The sequence below is a fragment of the Bombyx mandarina genome, chromosome 12 (assembly GCF_030267445.1).
Source record: "Bombyx mandarina strain Sakado chromosome 12, ASM3026744v2".
Lineage (NCBI taxonomy): Eukaryota > Metazoa > Arthropoda > Insecta > Lepidoptera > Bombycidae > Bombyx > Bombyx mandarina.
The window spans coordinates 1,019,048-1,039,501 of NC_143219.1; the positions used below are offsets into that span (position 1 = coordinate 1,019,048).

At 39.1% G+C, this 20,454-nt stretch overlaps 2 protein-coding genes across 10 annotated transcripts in view; one reads left to right on the plus strand and one right to left on the minus strand.

The window, feature by feature from the left end:
- Nucleotides 1-663: 663 nt before the first annotated feature.
- LOC114243698 (uncharacterized) lies at nt 664-19,432 on the minus strand. Of its 3 annotated transcripts, XM_089731728.1 has the most exons (10): nt 19,328-19,432; nt 18,486-18,534; nt 11,453-11,674; nt 10,288-10,438; nt 9,524-9,676; nt 7,273-7,336; nt 5,255-5,352; nt 2,986-3,128; nt 1,852-2,031; nt 664-995 (listed from the first exon to the last, which is right to left on the minus strand). In XM_089731728.1, exons 2-10 carry the CDS (start codon nt 18,500-18,502, stop codon nt 902-904), a joined length of 1,122 nt encoding a protein of 373 aa, XP_089587854.1. In that variant the 5' UTR covers nt 18,503-18,534; nt 19,328-19,432; the 3' UTR covers nt 664-901. The 3 variants fall into 3 exon arrangements, with proteins under 3 accessions (XP_089587854.1, XP_089587856.1, XP_089587855.1); XM_089731730.1 differs by lacking the exons at nt 18,486-18,534; nt 19,328-19,432 and adding an exon at nt 14,242-14,574; XM_089731729.1 differs by lacking the exons at nt 18,486-18,534; nt 19,328-19,432 and adding an exon at nt 11,830-12,098.
- The window catches only part of Dorsal (embryonic polarity protein dorsal), a 53,177-nt gene continuing 43,949 nt past the window's right edge, over nt 11,227-20,454 (plus strand). Inside the window, exon 1 of one of the 7 annotated variants that reach the window (XM_089731722.1) lies at nt 11,227-11,357. In XM_089731722.1, coding sequence (XP_089587848.1) covers nt 11,291-11,357 — 67 coding nt within the window. In that variant the 5' untranslated portion in view covers nt 11,227-11,290. Of the gene's footprint in view, nt 11,358-17,501; nt 18,084-20,454 lie in introns of those variants that run through there. The other 6 variants (XM_089731726.1, XM_089731725.1, XM_089731724.1 and 3 more) reach the window with 6 other exon arrangements.

The window sequence follows — 20,454 nt, forward strand, 5'->3', positions numbered from 1 at the left end:
ATTTTTTTCCAGTGTTTTGTTTCCCGGTTAACTTGAAACAAAATACATTAGACTTTGTCGTCCGTTAGCCTGTGACTCCGTGTAAATCATTTAATTTTTTTATTATGGTTATAATGAGGTATTATGTGGTTGAACGAGGATTTTTTTTTCTACACTAGAATTTCCCTAGAAATCTTATTTAAGGTAACACAACGTTTGCCGGGTCAGCTAGTTTTATTATAAATATTGATTTTAGATTTCAAATTAGGTCTGCATACGGGTGACATCTTAATCAGACAAGTCCTTCCTAAAGTGTCAGTGGTTTTTTATCATGGTAGGGTAGCGAGACGAGCAATCTTGAGGCGCAATATGTCATCTCATTCGAAACGACCGCGCGATGCTACGTGGCAGGGATTATCGATATATGTTACAAGAGAAAATCTTCAGAGCCCAAAACAATACAGCGCAGTCTTAACAAACAAGACTCCGCGTCACACGACGTTTTTACTGGTGGTAGCGCCTCTTGTGAGTCCGCACGGGTAGGTACCACCATCCCTACTATTTCTGTCCTACCCTACCAAATGCCATCGCGATTTCGGTAAAATGTAAACTGAACAATTTACACAATAATAATGTGGTTTTACTTAAACTAATCCTTGGAGGAAACTCCACGACAAAAAGACATCATATTGTATCAATTTAATAAATCTATATATTAAAATAACAATTAATAGTACAAGGTAAGTAAACGAAATCTTAATACGAATTACAAAATACACTTAAGAAAATACAATAATAGTAAAACGATACGTAAAATACTTACCAAAACTACCTACCGCACGATTCCTGCTTAGTTTGTCACAATAATAGTCGAATGATACGTACACGAATAACAAATAGAATATTAGATTTAGGTTATTATTTAGCATCCACTGCGCGCTGGCAACATGGACCACAGAAGAGCTTCCGGCATCGACATCGGGCACCGGAGCCAAGACCTGGCCACACCGAGCATCCTGCAAACGTACGGTTCAGAAACACCTCAATTAAAAATCTTGAAGACCGTTTTGTCACTATTATTCGGGACCGTGATATATATTTTTCTCGTTAGTTTCTCAAACGAATACCTTTTTTTGTAGCTATTAACGAGATTTAGTATTAATAATAAATATTTTTTTATTGCTTAGATGGATGGACGAACTCATAGCCCATTAAGTGTTTACTGGAGCTCATACACATCTACAACGTAAATGCGCCACCCACCTTGAGATATAAGTTCTAAGGTCTCAAGTATAGTTACAACGGCTGCTCCACCCTTCAAACCGAAACGCATTACTGCTTCGCGGCAGAAATAGGGAGGGCGGTGGTACATACTCGCGCGGACTCACAAGAGGTCCTACCACTAGTAAAAAACTAAAAACTTTTTTCTGGCTTAATATGAAAAAAACATCAAATGAATTTAAATCTTGAGGTGACGGTGATTACCACGGAATAGATAAGTGATTACGGTCGAATTTGGATCACAGGAGGCTTAGTGCTCATGCACAGGGCGTAGGGTATAAGTGACCGCTCCCGAAGTAGGAAACACCGTGACCATGTACCGTCTGCAGATTAGTTGGAAACAATTTCCCTTCTTTCCCACTCAACGGATTGTATTTTTAGTGAATTCGTTTCTTTCGTTGAACCCACAAACTAAGTGAAAGGTGTGTGACAGGAGGTCGTTGACCCCGCGGACTGTCTACTCTATAGTTGTGCTACATTGCGTTCAATTTTCTATCGCTGTTTTCGATGACAAACTCAAGACCAGTCTCTTAAATTTTCAGGAAAACCCTACAGTATAACATAATTATTATTTAAAAGTCCGTGAGTTACTTGGTTAGAGGTCGTGGCCACCAATCCAATTGTTCTCGGGTCATTTTGAGATCAAGCTCCAATCTCGTTAGGTGTTCCTTCAGCTGTTCTACCACACGTCTCAGGGTGCAAGTCTCGGCGGCTGCCATGCTCACCCGGGCGCTCAGCTCTGAGCATTCCCGAGCACTACACTCTCGTGCCCTTTCAAACGTTAGTCAGTACTTTGATATATGGATTAAAACACTTAATTGATAAGCATTATTTAATATGAACACGGACTTGACCGAACACTGTTAGGAAAATATAAGATTGTTGAAGATAAATATAAGAGGAATGCGTTTAGGAATTGGTTTGATATCTCACACACTCATTAGTGGGTGATAATTCAATTAAAACTATGTATTTGCTTCTATACAGCTGTTTTAAAGACTAGACGTCTACCTGTACGAGGTAGATTTATACTTCTATAGGTACTCTATACTAATATTATAAAGAGGAAAGATTTGTTTGTTTGTTTGTTTCGAATAGGCTCCGAAACTACCGGACCGATTTGAAAAATTCTTTTTCCATTAGAAGCCGACATTGTCCCTGATGAACATAGGCTACTTTTTAAAAAAAAAAATTATTTTATTTTTTTGGTTTCATGTGTGTTTTAATGTTTCCGAAGCGAAGCGAGGGCGGGTCGCTAGTAATATTATAAAGAGGAAAAATTTGTTTGTTTGTATTGAATAGGCTCCGAAACTACTGAACCGATTTGAAAAATTCTTTCACTGTTTGGAAGCTACACTATTCTCGAGTAACATAGGCTATAATCTTTTTTGAAAAAATTAGGGATCCTTACTAAAACTCCAATAATGTAACCCAAGGTGTAAAAAAATTACCTAAAATATTCTTTACATCGCGTGCCGTGCGAAAACTATTGATGATAGAATAAAATAACGTACTACGACTTTGTAGAACACATTATTATTTACAAAAAGTATCGCGACAGCATAATATGTCTAATTATTATAGTTATGCCACAATAAGTGTTCTTTTATTAAAAAAAATAAAACAACGTCAGATATCGTTGAAATTTTTGTTAAAGACCCGAGCGGAGCCAGAGCGGGCCGCTAGTAAAAAATAAAACAATAAATAAATTTTATTAAAACTCACAGTTGTTCCATTTCAAGCTTCTGGAAGGTTTCCTCTAGCACTTTCTGCTTTTCTTCAGCCTCTCGACGCAGCGTCGCGAGCTGCGACTCGGCAGTGGATAGCAAGTCCTTCCGCTGAACCAACTGTTGCTCCATTAACGAGAGCTGTGCCATTAAACCAACACTGAAATGGCCTCTCTTAATATTCAATGGAAGTTTCCAGCAGATTTAGTAAGTGTAGCGAAGTTAATTGTACCAAATTCAACCAAAAATTTATAAAATTATTGTTACGCCGAATAGTCGAACGAAGATCGAAGAATCTATTAGTATCTAGAACGCTCGAGAAGTACAACGCCAGATAGCGGAAACACACAATACTAAACTTTTGTAGAATATTCTCGACGATTCTGGGGATTTCGTCTCGACTATAAAAGCGTTGCAGAGATGGCACGCAGTCAGTCACGTGTCCTGGTGAAACTGGAAAGGCCTTCGGGCCACCAGTAATCTTTCAATCATAAAACAAACCCCGTCAGTTAGTAATCGGAACTACTCGAAGCGAAACAGCGAACGGATCACCTGAAGCGAAGCGGAAGAAGCGAATTGAGAGTTTTAAATTGTTTTAAGTGTTGAATTAAGTTTTTAGTTGTAATTACTTAGTGGAATTTTATTTATCTCGAACCGCGTAACATTATGCTTCTCATGATACCCAGTGGGTACCTTGCTTATTAAATTATTAATTAAATTCTGTAAGCTTCGGGTGACTTGCACGGATCTCCTCAAAGCTTACATTCCATCTTTATGACTAAACGCATAAGTCGTTTTGAGATTATTTTACTCAGCAATACTTAATCCGATCACATTGATTCTTAACAAACATTTTCTATCCATTGTCTGGGTAATCTAATAAACTTATGCTCGGCCGGTTGGACTTTTATGGAGCAAGGTCATGGCTTTCGAGAAATGAGGGCAGAAATTGTGCATACCTACCTCATATGAAACTGACGTCAGCATCAATTTATAAGTTGTCTTTAACAATAGCTTTTTTTTTAATAAGAACTTGCGGTATTGCTTTAATTTTCCCCGACCACGTTTGTCACGTAACTGACACGATGTGTTTAGTAAATGACTTGCATTAAAAAGATTATAATTTTTTAATGTTTTAAAAGGCAGGCGAAATGATGTCGGATTTTCACTTTAAGCCACAAAATTGGAAACTCTTTTTTCCTTAAAGTAAATAGCTATCATGGCTTAAAATAATATGAAGATACATATATGGATTATTTCGATGTGCGGGCAATAGTAGATGGTTCCTCCATTCGGGTAGTCATAAAAACAGAGTTAGAGAGCTATGTAAGTCCACCTACAACAGGGCGGTGGAAACGGAACCTAACTACCGTACTACGAGTTTAGGATTCCATTAGGTACTATTAGAAAGTCGCTTTATTTTAATAATTATATTTCAAATTCGAGGCCTTACAATTGTCCAACGTTTATCGCGTACGCGGATCACAATAAAGTCCTACTTGAGGCCAACGCGTGATAAGTTAGAGTTATGTTAGGAATGTCCAGACAACGCACTTACCGCTGGACTTTTTGACGGGAACGCGAGGAGTGAAGTTGTGTGATTTGTTTTATTTTGTCTATTTAATGTTTCCCCAGGTTTAAATGTGTAATAACGGTGTTTTATTAACTGTTTTTATCTATTAACTGTTTATGAACTGTCTGTGAAAGTGCACAAATATGGGAAAATGAAACAAAGTCGCTGAACGTAACTTCTCGGGATCCTCCAAAAAGTCCATTGAAAAAGTTTCAGTAAATAACCACCATTTTACTGAGATTATATTTCATCCCATATCATCTCATCTCATTTCATTTCACTTCATGTTATCATTTTCATCTGTATACCTATATAAAAATGAATTGTTGTTCGCTAAAACTCGAGAACGGCTGGACTGATTTGGTTAATTTTGGTCTTGAATTATTTGTGGAAAAATGAATTGTTGTTCGCTAAAACTCGAGAACGGCTGGACCGATTTGGTAAATTTGGTCTTGAATTATTTGTGGAAGTCCAGAGAAGGTTTAAAAAGTAGATAAATATGAAATCGCTCGGAATTAAATAAAAATAACGATTTTGTTTTTCCTTTTTTTTTGTTTTATTAGGTCTTTTATTTATCGATTGAGGCATTACGAAGTCTGCCGAGTCAGCAAGTTTTGAATAAAAAAAAATTTTTTTTTACTTGATCTGGAGGTCTTAGTTACCAGGTCATAAAATCCCTTTAAAAAGCACTAACCGCACGCAGCGCCCGATCGCGACGGGCGCGCTCCGCGGCGAGCGTCCTGTCAGCGCGCGCGCCCGCCGCCTGCAGCTCGTTGCGCGCGTTCCGACAATCTAACCATCATACACGCTTCAGTTTTTTTATTGCTTAGATTGGTGAACGAGCTCACAGCCCACCTGGTGTTAAGTGGTTACTGGAGCCCATGGACATCTACAATGTAAATGCGCCACCCACCTTGAGATATATGTTCTAAGATCTCAGTATAGTTACAAGTATAGTTAGTCAGTATAGTTAGATTTAACACAAGCCCTGAGCAATTCAGTTCATGTAAGTGATTGAATTGTAGCAGATGTTGGGTTGAAGTCCCAATAGAATTACAAATAACAGTCAATACCAAACGATGTAGGACCGCACCGTGCCAAAACGGTTAACAATGTTTACTCAACATTGGATTAATAAAGTTAGGTACTGGTGGTAGGACCACATGTGAGTCCGCACGGGTAGGTACCACCGCCTCGCCTATTTCTGCCATGAAGCAGTAAAGCGTTTCGGCTTGAAGGGCGGGGCAGCCGTTGTAACTATACTGAGACCTTAGAACTTATATCTCAAGGTGGGTGGCTCATTTACATCTATGCGTTCCAATGACCACTTAATACCAGGTGGGCTGTCCACCCATATAAGCAATAAAAACAAAAAAAGTTAGTTTACATAATTAGATGAAGATAAACTTAATAAACAATTATTATTAATAACGGTGAAGTAACAGCGCCTTGCCGTGACCAGGGACACGTCCGTATGTTTCGATCAATAGCCGGATCAAACATTATATTTCGCCTTTATAATGGCAATGCCAAGAGCAAGGCCAAGCCGCTGTCTCCCACAACTCAATAAAGTAACACAGGAGGCGGGATGAGATAGGCCTTGAACCGTTGCTTATACGTTCAATAACAACATGGAGAATCTCAAAGCATCCATGTCCACGGCCAAGAGCTTATTGTAAAGAGATGAGACTATTCAAATTACGATTGAAATTCTGTATATAGTTCAATTTCTAGGCTATTCAATTTTAATAAGATCGAGAACGGCTTGTCATTATTTACAATATGGTATATACAGGGTTACAGGTTAAGTCGATCTATTCTCGTTAAGGGCGGGTAGCTTACATCATTTCTGACTGATTTGACTATGAAACACCCTATCCTAAAATTAACCGATTTAGAGATATTTGAGTGTAAATGCTTTTAAAAAAAAAAAAAAAACCTGATTATCGACTATCAGCTTAGATATTTTAAAATGCATAAGTCTTATTATAACTTGATTTTTACTTGTAAAATAAGATGCTGTATGACCCCGATAACCAATATTGTACGTAAAATGAATAAGTCGTTGTAGACGATTGTACTCTACATTTGCACAGACCAAACTTGTTCTAAAAAAAAATTTAAAGGGCGGTGTAATTGACTAATATATAAGAAAGTAAACATCGAAATGGGTTTTGCATTCATTTTCTGATTGCTAGCGTTCACCATCAAGATTCTGATCTGAATTTTTTCGACGTCGCGTAAAGAATATTACGACGTCACTACCATCATTTCCACAATAAGTAGGCCAGACAGAGGCGGCTTTCCCTATGGTGCAGGGTTTTTTTTCCTACCTGTCCTAGTAATCTCGAGGGGTTATACTAGATTAGCAGAACGAGTAGGTGAGCTCACGGGGCTCTAAGCTGAGGACGTTGCTAACAATGGCCCTAGCAAGAGCAGTACTTCGCAGAATCTACCACCGGATCGGAAACGCGACCCACTGAGAAGATCAGGCGAGAAACTCAGCGGGCTGTGTCTGTGGGTTGATGCAGGGTGTGGATGCAGCGGTGTTATGGGGCCCTGGTCTCGGCAATTCCAATGAACCTGTTACATTTGTACCTATTCTGTTTTGACTTTACTAGAGAGCGCCAGGGTAATGATTACACAGGGGCACTATATGGACTAGAGACACCTTTTGTTGCTACAAAATAAAATGTTAAAATAGATATATACCGATACTTAACTGCGAGGCCTTGTCTTCAGCGGCGATCACATCCTCTTCCAAAGCACGTTTTTCCTGCATTCGTGTATTTATTTAATGAGAAAGTATTTTTTTTAAATAAATAGGTACATATATAAGTATATATAGTAAACACTCGGACAAAGAGCAAGCAAACCTGTTCATCATACCAATGTTTTCCCGATGTGAGAATCGAACCCATGACTATCGAGTAAATCAAAATTATTATTTTTTATTGCCGTATAGGCAAACGAGCAGCCGGCCCACCTGATGGTAAGTGGTTACCGTCGCTCGTGGACGTCAGCAATGCCAGGGGCAGAGCCAAGCCGCTGCATGCCGTACCTATATAACTATCATGCTATATATATATATATATATCATATATACTAATTCTTGTTAGTTTATCGGTACCTGTACTGTGTGCTTAGTGCGAGTTTTTTAACGTTCTCGATAGCGTCAAAGTTAGCTCATATTTGTATGGAATGCGATCGTTTGCGTACGCGCAGAATGGAAAGCAGTCGACGTCGCCCAAAACACGTCATCTCGGATCCTCCCGATCCACTAACGGTGCTTCTAGGTACTTCAAGCACCGGTCACCGTTCTCGTCGAACCCGTCGCTTGCGACGAAGGGCTCGACGAGTAATTTAACTCTTAGACACAGCCCACTGAGTTTCTCGCCGAATCTTCTCAGTGGGTCGCGTTTCCGATCCGGTGGTAGATTCTGCGAAGCACGGCTCTTGCTAGGGTTCGTGTTAGCAACGTCATCAGGTTTGAGCCCCGTGAGCTCACCTACAAACGTTAGGGTTACGCTGAAATAGCCTCTCAAGGCTCTCAGCTTAGGTAGGAAAACAAAAAAATTGCGTACGTTTGCCGCTAGGGGCGCTGTTCCAACTGCATACAAAATTGGCTTAAGTTTTACGCTATCCAGAACGTTAAGAAAGTCGCACTAAGCATACAGAGCGATAACGGCAACGACCTTGAACCGCACTTCTTCACATACAGGCGACCCTTGACACTTTATAAGATTGTGCAATTATAAATAGTAATGCATTATTTACATGATTTTCATTTTGCGAAGGTAAGACAATAGAGTATTACTGCTTAGACTTTAGAATGAAGAAGTCGTTAGGTAGAACGTAGTCGTCGTGGCCTAAAAGATAAGACGTCCGGTGCATTCGTATATAGCGATGCAACGGTGTTCGAATCCCGCAGGCGGGTACCAATTTTTCTAATGAAATACGTACTTAACAATTGTTCACGATTGATTTCCACGGTGAAGGAATAACATCGTGTAATAAAAATCAAATCCGCAAAATTATAATTTGCGTAATTACTGATGGTGGGACCTCTTGTGAGTCCGCGCGGGTAGGTACCACCGCCCGACCTATTTCTGCCGTGAAGCAGTAATGCGTTTCGGTTTGAAGGGTGGGGTTGCCGTTGTAACTATAGACCTTAGAACTTATATCTCAAAGCGGGTGGCGCATTTACGTTGTAGTTGTCTATGGGCTCCAGTAATCACTTAACACCAGGTGGGCTGTGAGCTCGTCCACTCATGTAAGCAATATTTTTTTTTAAAATAAACATTGTTACTGTTAGGTAGAACACACAACTAGATCTATGCCGGTCCGTTGCCAACTACTAGTGAATAAAACCATCAACGCTATCAAGTTCAATTCAAATGTGTTTATATAGATGATGTTCCTATTCGCGCAGTTCTGCAGCGTCTTAACAGCCCACAAACGTCCACTGCTGGACATAGGCCTTCCCCAAGCCTCGCCACAAAGACCGGTCCTGTGCTGCCTGCATCCAACGGATCCCCGCGAACATCAATAGGTCGTCGGTCCATCTTGTGGGAGGCCTACCCACGCTACGTCTTGCCCACTGAGTTTCTCGCCGGATCTTCTGTGGGTCGCGTTTCCGATCCGGTGATAGATTCTGCATAGCACTGCTCTTGCTAGGGCCAGTGTTGGCACCACTCCGGTTTGAGCCCCGTGAGCACACCTACATGTTAAGGCGAAGCTGAAATAGCCTCTCAAGGCTATCAGCGTAGGTAGGAAAAAAAAGTTACGTCTTCCGGTACGCGGTCGCCACTCAACAACTTTCTGGCCCCAACGAACATCCGTTCTACGAGCAATGTGTCCTGCCCCCATGTCAGTTCTGCAGCTAACCGTACAAAATACATCAATGCACTGTGGTCGCAACTAAACTAACCGAATTAACTGTCGTAACAATGTCAATACTCACCCGTTCTAGTACAGCCTTCTCAATGTCCTTATCTTTGAGGAGCTGCTTCAGACGGTCCAGCTCTCTCATAGCGAGACGGACCTTCACGTTGTCCGAATCCAACAGAGACTTAAGCGCCGACACTTGCATGCGGAGTCGTTCCGAGCACGACACCTGGAGAATACGGACATATATTAAATAGTGTGCTTAGAGCGAGTTCTTTAACGTTCTCATTTGCCGCTAGGGAAGCTGTTCCAATTGCATACAAAACATAGAATAAAAAAAAAAGAGAAAAAACATGGCTGACTTTAAGTGCATTCATTGAAATACTTTTCAATCACACCAATTTGCAATCCCCGCTTGGCACGTTAGTATCGAATGTACAGTTTGCATTATTTAATAATATGTTATTTTAATTAAATAACTTTTAGGTCTCCGGGGCTAATTAAGTATATAAACTTGAAACGACTTCGGGCAGAAATGAGCCGTCTCCTTTGAGTCCATGTCCTTCTTCAAACGAGGCTTGTGGAGAGTATTAAACGGTAGGCAGTGGCTTGGCTCTGCCCCTGGCATTGCTGAAGTCCATGGGCGACCGTAACCACTCACCATCAGGTGGACCGTATGCTCGTCTGCCTACAAGGGCAATAAAAAAAAAAGTTAACTTCGACGCGATCGAGAACGTTAAATAGCTCGCACTAAGCACAGTGTTCCTTTTTTGATAGTTGTGTTTTAATGTTAATACTGGCTTCAATCGAACTTTGATTAACACTTAAAACGTTGAGTACCTGAAACTCCAAAGTCTTCCTCAAGCAGCGCACCTCGTCCCGCCGCCGGCGCCAGGCCGTCACCAACATGAACCGACCCACCCGGGCCGCGGCGCGCTCCTCGACTATACCACGTAGCGCTGGCCTTACTAAATGAACCTCCTTGTCTTTCCTGGTAGGAGAAAGAAACAACGGTACAAACTACGCTATAAAACGAGCTCACTGTTGGATTTCCTTTTCCTTATTCCTTCCTCAATCCCCTATCCACGCCATCTGTTGACACTACAAGAAAAACTACGCGTGTGAAAATGGCGCGAAGAGTGTGTAAGAAAAAACTAAAACAAGGTCCGGTGGAAAAACAATAAAATTGTGATTTGTTGATCAATCAGGACATATAACAACAACGAACTACGGAGTGAGTCCTAAAACTTATTCTTTTCTCAGTCCCAAACATATCTAAATTCAAAACACTCACTACCTTTTTTTTCTACCTAAGCTGAGAGCCTTGAGAAGCTATTTCAGCGTAACCTTAACTAGTAGGTGAGCTCACGGGGCTCAAACCTGACGACGTTGCTAACAATGGCCCTAGCAAGAGCCGTGCTTCGCAGAATATACGACCGGATCGGAAACGCGACCCACTGAGAAGATCCGGCGAGAAACTCAGTGGGCTGTGTCTGAGGGTTGCTCACTACCATTTCCGCATCATTTTAATCTATTTGTGGGCCTTTCGTAATACCTACGCTATGAACACTAAATACCTACGTCGTAAAATTATTCAAATCGCAATATACAAGTTGATAACGAAACCGTTTGTAAAGATGTAACCGTATTTATAAAAATAACCTACATACACACAAGTGCATTATCTTTATCGTTTCGACAAATTCGTGTGATGTGCATATAAGTTCAGAGTTCAGAGCGAAGATAGCTGTCGGACGCTAGGCCGCATTGTATTAAGCTTAATTTATATATTGCGTCCAAAAACCACTAGCGTTCCTTTGCAGCCAATTTACAACAAATAACAATGTCATTAGTTAGTGCACGAAACATAAGCTACACGAGATCGGCGCAACCCTATTTGAGAAATAAAGGTAAGTCCCGTTATAATTATACTATGCTATTTTAGTAAAAGCGGATGCCTTGCATGCGAAATTCAATGTCGACTATTAGTTTCAAAACAGATTACTTTGTTGCGTTCAATTTTTCAATTTTGCTCCTTTTCGTGGGTGTCAAGTCTTCCATCGAGGCAGCCTTGTGTCCGATCTTCGGAGGTCGCCCTTGCTTGCGGTACTCATCCAAGCAACTCTTGATCCTGGCGAGGTTCATGCTAGATTCTGGTTTCTTGGCGGTGAATTTGTTCACGGGAGTCAAGAAGAGCTGCTTCTTGGGGTGTAAGCGCTGAAGTCGCCTGTCCCAGACCAAAAAAAAACAGAAAATATTATGAGGCCATCAAATTTTCATGATAAGTTCGTGATTATATAATATGGTACAAGTTCTGTACAATTTCTAATCGTTAATCTTTACAATATAAACTGTAAAAGTTTTAAAAAAACATCAAATCACCACTTTGATTTAACCAAGTTCTCGCTCGCGCTCTTGTTGCAGCTTTGAGCTGAGAATCTTCAACTAGTAGTAGTATTATAAATATACTATTTACCTACTCTTATGTTAATATGTATAATATCTATGTAAAACTTCAAACGCGCGACTTCGTGCATGAGAAGTGCAAAAGTGTTTAGTTGCCAAGAATGTAAATGTAAATCTAAATCGCAAGAGTATTAATTGCGATCATACCTATCATTTTAGGGTGAAAAAACCTCACCTAGGAGATGATTAAATTTCAATGACTTCATTAAAAATCTCCCAACCGGTTTTACAGACCTAATATTGGTTCGGGAGATGTGTACCATTGATTGATTGATTGAAAATTGTTTATTGGACAAAAATATTGTAGAAAGGCGAACTTAACGCCACGCAGGCATTCTCTTCCAGTTAACTCTCGTTGATAAAGTGAACGATTCAAGAAGTGCGTAGCTATGATAAAGTTAATACATGGCGATAATTTAAAGAATTATAGTAGACACGAGTAAAATGAACACTAGGCCATATGTATGTATGTATATTCTTGAATGAAGATATATTACATGCATTTAAATCATCTAGATAATTTAGGTCGTTCAACCAATTAAGTGCACTAACCCTAAAAGTCAAGTTTCCGCACAAATAAGACACTGATGATCAAATAATAAAAACAACCAGCGGAATGACTTAGGCTCGAAAAGATCTGGGTAGTCTATTAGCCGTAGGAAAACACCGCCTACCAACTCTATCGTGGGACTGTAAGACTCGGATCCCTATAATCATCCGATCGCTTGTTCCTCAAGTCCAGTTAGAATAGGTAGATACCGAAGAAAAACCTACGTTGTACGAACAGACACAAAACTGCTACTTCATCGTATTCATATTTAATTCATACTAGACGATGACCGGTTTTTTTTTATAAATTGTGTTTTTTATAAATTATATTTAAATACAAATTACATATTGATAAAACGATGAAATATTCCAAGATCGTTTAGGCATTTTTAAGTGGCTTCGGGTGGCTTAACAACGCCATCTGCTAAAATAGCTTTAGTGTTATTGTGTCTTTAAAGCAGTTAATTCACCAATAGATGTCGGGAAGAGTCATTAAGTTGATTATCAATAAAATTGATTATTGAAAACACGACTAAAACAACATTTTCTGAAAATAAATCGTAGCTAGTACGATTTATCGCCCCCGAAATCGCCTGTATACTAATTTTTATAAAAATCGTTGGAGCCGTTTGAGCCGTTTCCGAGATTCAGATTATATATAGTCTGGCCATAAATACTGTTACAATTAAAAATAAACAAAATATTACATTTGAATTTGGAATCTGTTTAAAGGTATTTAAAGATTTTAGGACAATATTGAAAAGGCATGGGTTGTAAAAGATTTTCTAATTCAAATCGCATTACTGTCAATTTTTTATCCAAATCAATTAACATTCATCAATTATCGACACCAATAGTTAATTTTCCTTATTCAGCATTTAATTTTCAACAAGACCCGTTTCCCATGACGCAGAATTTAATAATGGCACAACAATAAACACAAAATCAACTAAATAACTGCCAAGAATAAGGAAAACTAAGAATGCATTCATTCATGTACTAAATGTTTAGTCCACCGACAATTTGTTACGTGCTGCAAATATTTCAAACATTGTATCGCGTCTTGGATGAGAAATGTTAACAACAAGAATAGCTCGGTGTTTATTTACACCACTACGTCACAAGTGCATGGTTTATCTTGGTACTGAAGTCGAAGTCAATCATAATATCGCTGATATTATTATTACCGGCTTGAGAATTTTATTTCACAATATACGCTAGCAGCTTTCACTTTGCTTCAAAAATTTGAATGGATAGTGTCTAAGAAGTAAAACTATGTAAAAAAACCAAGCAGCAGTTATAGCGCGATGCGCGCACCGGGCAGACTCCTGTCATTATTATCTATACTTCTATACTAATTAATATATAAATATACAGTGGTTTTTACGGAGGTTCCGTTATAACTACTGAACCATGTATCCGATTGACTTGAAACTTGGTATCCATGTAGAAAATACATGTAGTTAATGGATAGGCTAATATTTATATGAGCGTTGGACTCTCTACACCAGTTGCGAGGGCGTTAATGATGAGAATCTTTGTGGGGGTGAGAAATAATAATGTTAATTTTAAATGCCCAGCGAAGCGGACGGCTACAGCTAGTAATACATAGGATATAAAACCCGAGCGAGCCTGTCGAATTACGTCACGTAAATATTAACTTAATGCATGATCTATAAGCAAAGCGACTTGGTGCAAAAGTTTCCCACAAGACTGGGAAAAACGCGCGACACAATCTTCTGCGGTCACAAAATCATTGGTGCAACAAGGTATACTAACGCGGGCGGAGTTGTCTGCAAGTTGTGTCTTTCTCTGAATAATTCTCTTTCGGAGATGTCACCGGCTCCCGCTCTCGCTACAGGAGACGCACTTCTCGCCATTTTAGGACTATTCTGAGGCATTTTTTCTTGTAAAAATTCGTTTAAAATATCTTTGTTTGGCAGGTCGGTAAGTCAATGTGACGTTAATTTCGAATTTTTATTACAAGTCATAATTTTTTTTTCATAATTTATTTTTGGCTTGTATTAAAACGATTCAACTAGAAAAGTTCTAAATATAATTAACACATTCGTTTGCGACGGCAAATTGGTTTTGTTTATTTATTTTCGCCATACATATACAAGCATATATACCATACGTCACGCCAAAAAAATTAACAGAAATGTATTCTGTCTACATCATAGATAATGCACTTAATTTATACGATGCAAAAAAGCTGAAAAATTTGAAGGACCTGATGTATATACATTTGTATTTATATCTGTTTACCTAGGACTAAACACGTATTTTATTAAACAGCGCGTAAAATTAATTGCTAAAAAATTAATAATATTCCTTAAGAACTTGAAGGTCATTCATAAGGCCCCTTTTAATCGGATGTAAATATTTTAGTGTTAGGGTTCGTGCTGGTCGCGTGTGGCGACTTCGCGTAGACGGCGCCGGAGGGGCTGCGACAACGTGGCGCTCCGACGTGACTGTCCGTACTCCCTACTCATTACTCAGTACTGACTGCTGTCTACAATGCATACTACATACATACACAAACCATTAATCAGATGCTCCGTACACTTCAGCGTGTCTAGTGCGAGTTTTTTAATGTTCTCGATAGGTTAAAAGTTGACTCAAGTTACAATCAAGTCAAGTTTCAATTCCATACAAATTTAAGTTACCTTTTACGCTATCGAGAACGTTAAAAAACTCGCACTAAGCACACAAATAGGCTTTTATTCTCCCTCTATTGGCTTTGCTTGCAATCGCAGAACCTTAAATCCACACGTCCTTACGGATCCATCAGATCCAATAACCTTTGCATTAGACGCCTTCAGCTCTAACACTAGGAGCAGGCTTAGGGACCCCGGTAACCGTACTCGTCGAACTCGACAAGGAGTTCGACGTGCAACCTAGTCCATGCATTCGCTGAGTTTCTCGCCAGATCTTCTCAGCGGGTCGCGATTCCGATCCGGTGGTAGATTAATTCGCGAAGCAGTTGCTTTAGGTTGTTAGGTCTCCTTCGGAGGCGCTCGGGCAGCTGTTAGCAAATCCCACCCCTTCTGGCTGAGCCTTTGCTCGCCCACCTGTCCTGGTGAAACTGGAAAGGCCTCCGGGCCACCAGTAATCCTTCAATCATAAAAAAAGAAACTCAAATTTTAATTAGCTATCTGTTTTTATTTGTATATTTCAATTAAATCAATAAATGCCTCGAGATTTAAAGGCATCACCCAGGGCTGACCATCAAAAATGATATTGCGAATTTTAATTTGATCCCTATTTCAAATCGCGGTTAGCAGCCGTAGCTTCTGCCATGAGAGAAAACATAATGTAATAAAATTAAATCCGCTAAATTGACTACACGGAGAGCAAAGTGCACTGATCTGTCCTCCACTCTAGACTACGAGTGCATTAATTTATGAATGAAATTCGAAAGAATACCTACACTGTAGTACGTTTTTGAATTAATTATCACAATTTTAATCTTTAGGTCAACTGACTAGTAACGCAGCGAATTGAAAACGTTTGAATTATGTAACGATAAAGGTATAATTCGAGGGTGTCGGAACTGGGGTTGTTTTGCGAGTCGCAAGGGTGTATGGGCGCCTCACGCAACGAACGCCGACGCGACCTTCTGCCGCCGGCCGCCGGCGCGGCGCGTGCTACCTGTCCTAGCTGAGTCACCAGTCACTTGATATGCTTTCTACCTCTGTCCTAATTGACCAAGAATATACTGTGTTGACTTATTTTAAATTAAATAATATACAGTTTTTACTGATAGTTACCCTATGCACCGGTCATCGTTCCCGTCGAACCCGTCGCTTGCGACGAAGGGCTCGGCACGTAAATTAACCCATAGAGACAGCCCACTGAGCTTCTCGCCGGATCTTCTCAGTGGGTCACGTTTCCGATCCGGTGGTAGATTCTGCGAAGCACGGCTTTTGCTAGGGTTCGTGTTAGCAACAACGTCAGGTTTGAGCCCCGTGAGCTCACCTACTAGCCCGGTGACGCTGATATGGTCTCTCTAGACCTTCAGCTTAGGGAGAAACAAAACGGTAGTGGTAGGACGTTTTGTATGTCCGCACGGATAGGTACCACCGCCCCACCTATTTCTGCCGTGAAGCAGTAATGCGTTTCGGTTTGAAGGATTGAAGCCGTTGGACTGTTAGACCTTACAACTCATGTCTCGAGGTTGGTGGCGGCATTTACCTACGTTGTAGATGTCTATGGACTCCGGTTAGCACTTAACACTTTTAATAAATTACTTTGTATACCAGATTTGAATAAGTAATAATAATAAGTTTACAGTAATTAAGCCGTGGCGCATACATAATGATATAAATTGTGGATAAATCTGAATATAAATACCAGATATTCCCTACTACGTCCGAGCCTCAAAGATTTATAATGATAGGTAACCAAAAGGTAACTGAGTCATCCGCCCGCCCAAATCTTGTGAAACGCCCACGCTCTCGGCGGAATCGTTAAAACTCAATCCAATAAGGCCTTCTGAACTGACTCATCTGATGTAGCTTACATTTCATATGATGAGTCATTCGTCCAAATATTTTGGTATTTTATTGATATAATTATGAATGTTTGAATCGAAAAACCTAAACTTAAAAAATCTAAAAAATATCAGTATTGTATCTGTATTTTAAATAATGCCACCAAAATAGCCATAAAAATTAGCCATGTATTCGATATTAAAATTTTTAGTGCTACCGATGAAAGACGATCCTTTAGCCAAATGATCATCATGGTCATGGATTACGGACTACCATATAAAACAGAGTTATTACTTTATAATTGTTAAATATCAGTAGAATTTACATGAATTATTCATAATTCCTTTTTTTTATGGCTCTAGTCTCTTCTTTGACAAATTCATAATTCCTTTGCTAATAATTTAGTTTAGATAATTGGCGGGAAAAGTTCGGAATGAAAAGAAACAACCGTCTCTTTCTGACTAAGGGGAAAAGTTTTGAATTCACGACGCGCATGCGCTCTATTTGCAAACGTCACACAAAGCAACCACGTGATGCTATACCACCAATTGTTGGCAGTCGTTCTTCGTGTGACATCGAGGATTTACGCACACAGCTGCAACTTTTCATTAGTTTTTGACGTTCACTCAAGTAAAAAATAACGAAATTTGTGTACAAAACTTTATTAAAGCTGTAACAATATTATTTTAAAGTGTCTTCGAATGATTAAAAGGAAAATAAAGTGTAAAATTGTGTTCAGTGTTAGTTGTTTTGCTACATAACTACATAACCTGTGTTGATTCTTGGAATTGAACACTGCAAACGAGACGAGACCTTGATAACTAGTTCCTCGGACAAGCGAGAGCGAAGAGACAGTTATTATTATAACATCATTCACGCTGGAGGTACGTTTTTAGTTTACAGTAAGTGAAACATAACGTGTGTTTCCATCCGCGAAGTTAATAGTGAGTTTCAGTGCGTTCAAAGTTCACACGGACACCTGCTGGAACCGGGAAGTGTTACAAAACTTGTTCAAAGTTATGACGATGTTAAAATAAATGTGCGTTTCGGGTTCGTGCGCGGAAGGTCCGCTCTGAGGCGTCCGTGGGGACGTATTCTTAATAAGTGTCATGGATATCGGCGGAGGTAAACCGTGAGAGAAAATGCATGTTTATGCCCATTTATGAGCTGACGAATTGACACCTTCGCCTAGCACTTGCACGTCACTTTTTTCTGTTAAAACTACCAAGCAAAATAAACCGCTCATTATCCAGGTCTGGTCGCGTTTCGGCATAGTTACAGGCAAAAATGTAAATAAGCTTCCTGCTCGATGTGCTAGTATCTGGGTTGAGTGTTGTTCTATAAATATCTTTAGAAATCGGCCGCACGCCGACTGCAGACGTGGTGTAATGCTTATATTTTGCCTCTGGTTGTGGTAGACTTCATTATTCATTCATGAATTTCAATCACTGTGATGGAATTAAAAAATCTGAATTTTCAAATTATTTAGAATTTAGTGTGCACTGAAATAAAAATAATCTCACTCACCTCATTAGAAAAATCATCTGAAGGATCACTCTTGAACACTAAATAGTTGCTAGAAATAAAATTTTAGCTAGCTAGAAACGAGGAACAGAAATCATAAAAATTTTGAAATAATATCACTGAACAAATTTTGATTTTCCTTATTTACAGCAGCCATACAGTAATATGTTTAGTTTAGAAGTTCACTGTGCAATATGTAAGACTTGTTATAAGATCAAAGCTTATGCATATATTTTACTAACCAGAACTGGTTTTCATGCAAATTTTTTTACTAGTTTTAGTTTTATTAGTAGTTTTAGTTTAGTGATGGTATAGCAAACTGTATAGATATTGTAATATAGTCATAATTCTAATATTTTGAACCCTTTTTTGTTGGATGCGTAAATAAGCTCACACCTTACTTTGCTTATGGTTACCAGATCTCATAAATGTCACATCCTTGTCACAAGAGGTTTGTCTTCGTTGTTATGTATAGTGGTTGTCCCACCCTTCAAAGCTAAACGTATCATGGCTTCATGTTAGAAATAGGCATGGGTATCTCCTACTCTACCTCTGCAAGTCTACAAAAGCAATACAAATTTACTGCGTTTTGACATACTGAAACAACCCAAAGCAATTATTCTCCTTCAGATTCGGGCTCTGTGGGGCTAGTCTAGAATATCATAAACGAATTTCTTCTACCCTTTTACCCTTAGATGTCATAATAGGTGACTGTTGAATTCATCAGAATACAAGCATCAGTAGTCTCTTGATATTATACTAGCGTACTCTGGTCACCAAATGGCAGCTACTGGTGATATGGCATATTGTCAGCTCACACAGCTGTGTAACAACATGTTGCTTACTTCAGCTGTAATCCTGAGATGCTCTGAGGATTGTCCGTGATGATCCTTATATCTTTTTATCATCACACTTCCTGTTACTAGAGCAGAGTTCATCTGGAACCGTGCATTCATTGACAGTGTGTTTGCAAAGATCTTTTTTTCTGCATACTATTGGGGGCTCTGGAATGGGTGCTATGACACGCTCTTCTTTAAATAAGGTTTGCAGAGAGTACTTAATGGTAGACAGGGACTTGTGTTTTGGCATTGCTGACGTCAATGAGCAACGGTAATTACTCACCATCAGGTGGCCCGTAAGCTTGTATGCCTACAAGGCAATAACAAAAGTTCTTTCTGATTTGTAGGATTGGATAGCAGTTATATGATACAATTGAGACTTTAATTTCATGTCTCAAGGTAAGTGATGTTTTTCATAATGTGATGTCTATCAGTTCTGATGACCATTTATTACCAGGTTGTGCTATGAGCCTGTTCACCCATTTACAAAAAAATATACTTCAAAGTTAGATTTGCAATTCATTCTTTTCCATTTTTATTAATTTGTAATGAAAAAATTGTCCTATACAAAGTTTTTTCAAGATAAAGTTTTTATATTATTTATTTATTTATTTTTTTCGTACTTATTCAAATTCTACAAAAATTACATCCAAGTAGTTTTTTTGTGAAATTTCACCACATCACTAAAAACCTCTTCTCCTGTGGTAATTTGACCTAAATCAGGCTACAATTTGCATGCTCCAGTACACAAGAACATGGATTAAAAAATCTATATGAAAGTTCACAATGGTTGACAAAAATTAAGTCCTGATTTTGGGTATTGATTACTATTGACTAAGTTGTGCAATTCGTTTTCGAGACTTATTGATTGATCTAAAATATTGTTTGTTAATTTAAACAATGTCATAATAAGATGAAAGAGGTTACCGTTGGCTGTACCCCTCGACAAATCTTAGAACCCATCCGTGTACTATTTAACTGCTGTTAGTTTATGCATAGTCTGGTTTTTAGTTTTGTCAAACTAATTTAAACGTAATGCTGTTTTGATAACGAACTGTATTAATATCATTACAAATCGATATATTAATTATCGTAGTGCGTTCCTTGTCTTGGCTTCTGTACTTAGATATCAA

Bases quoted from the DNA above. Each gene is read 5' to 3' on its own strand.
- LOC114243698 (XM_089731730.1), bottom strand. From the start codon at position 14,363: ATGCCTCAGAATAGTCCTAAAATGGCGAGAAGTGCGTCTCCTGTAGCG. The intron at 10,439-11,452 runs GTAATCTGTTTT...TTCTCCTACCAG, and splicing joins GAAAAATTGAACGCAACAAA to GAAAGACAAGGAGGTTCATT. The intron at 996-1,851 runs GTAACTCACGGA...GTACGTTTGCAG, and splicing joins TGGCCACGACCTCTAACCAA to GATGCTCGGTGTGGCCAGGT.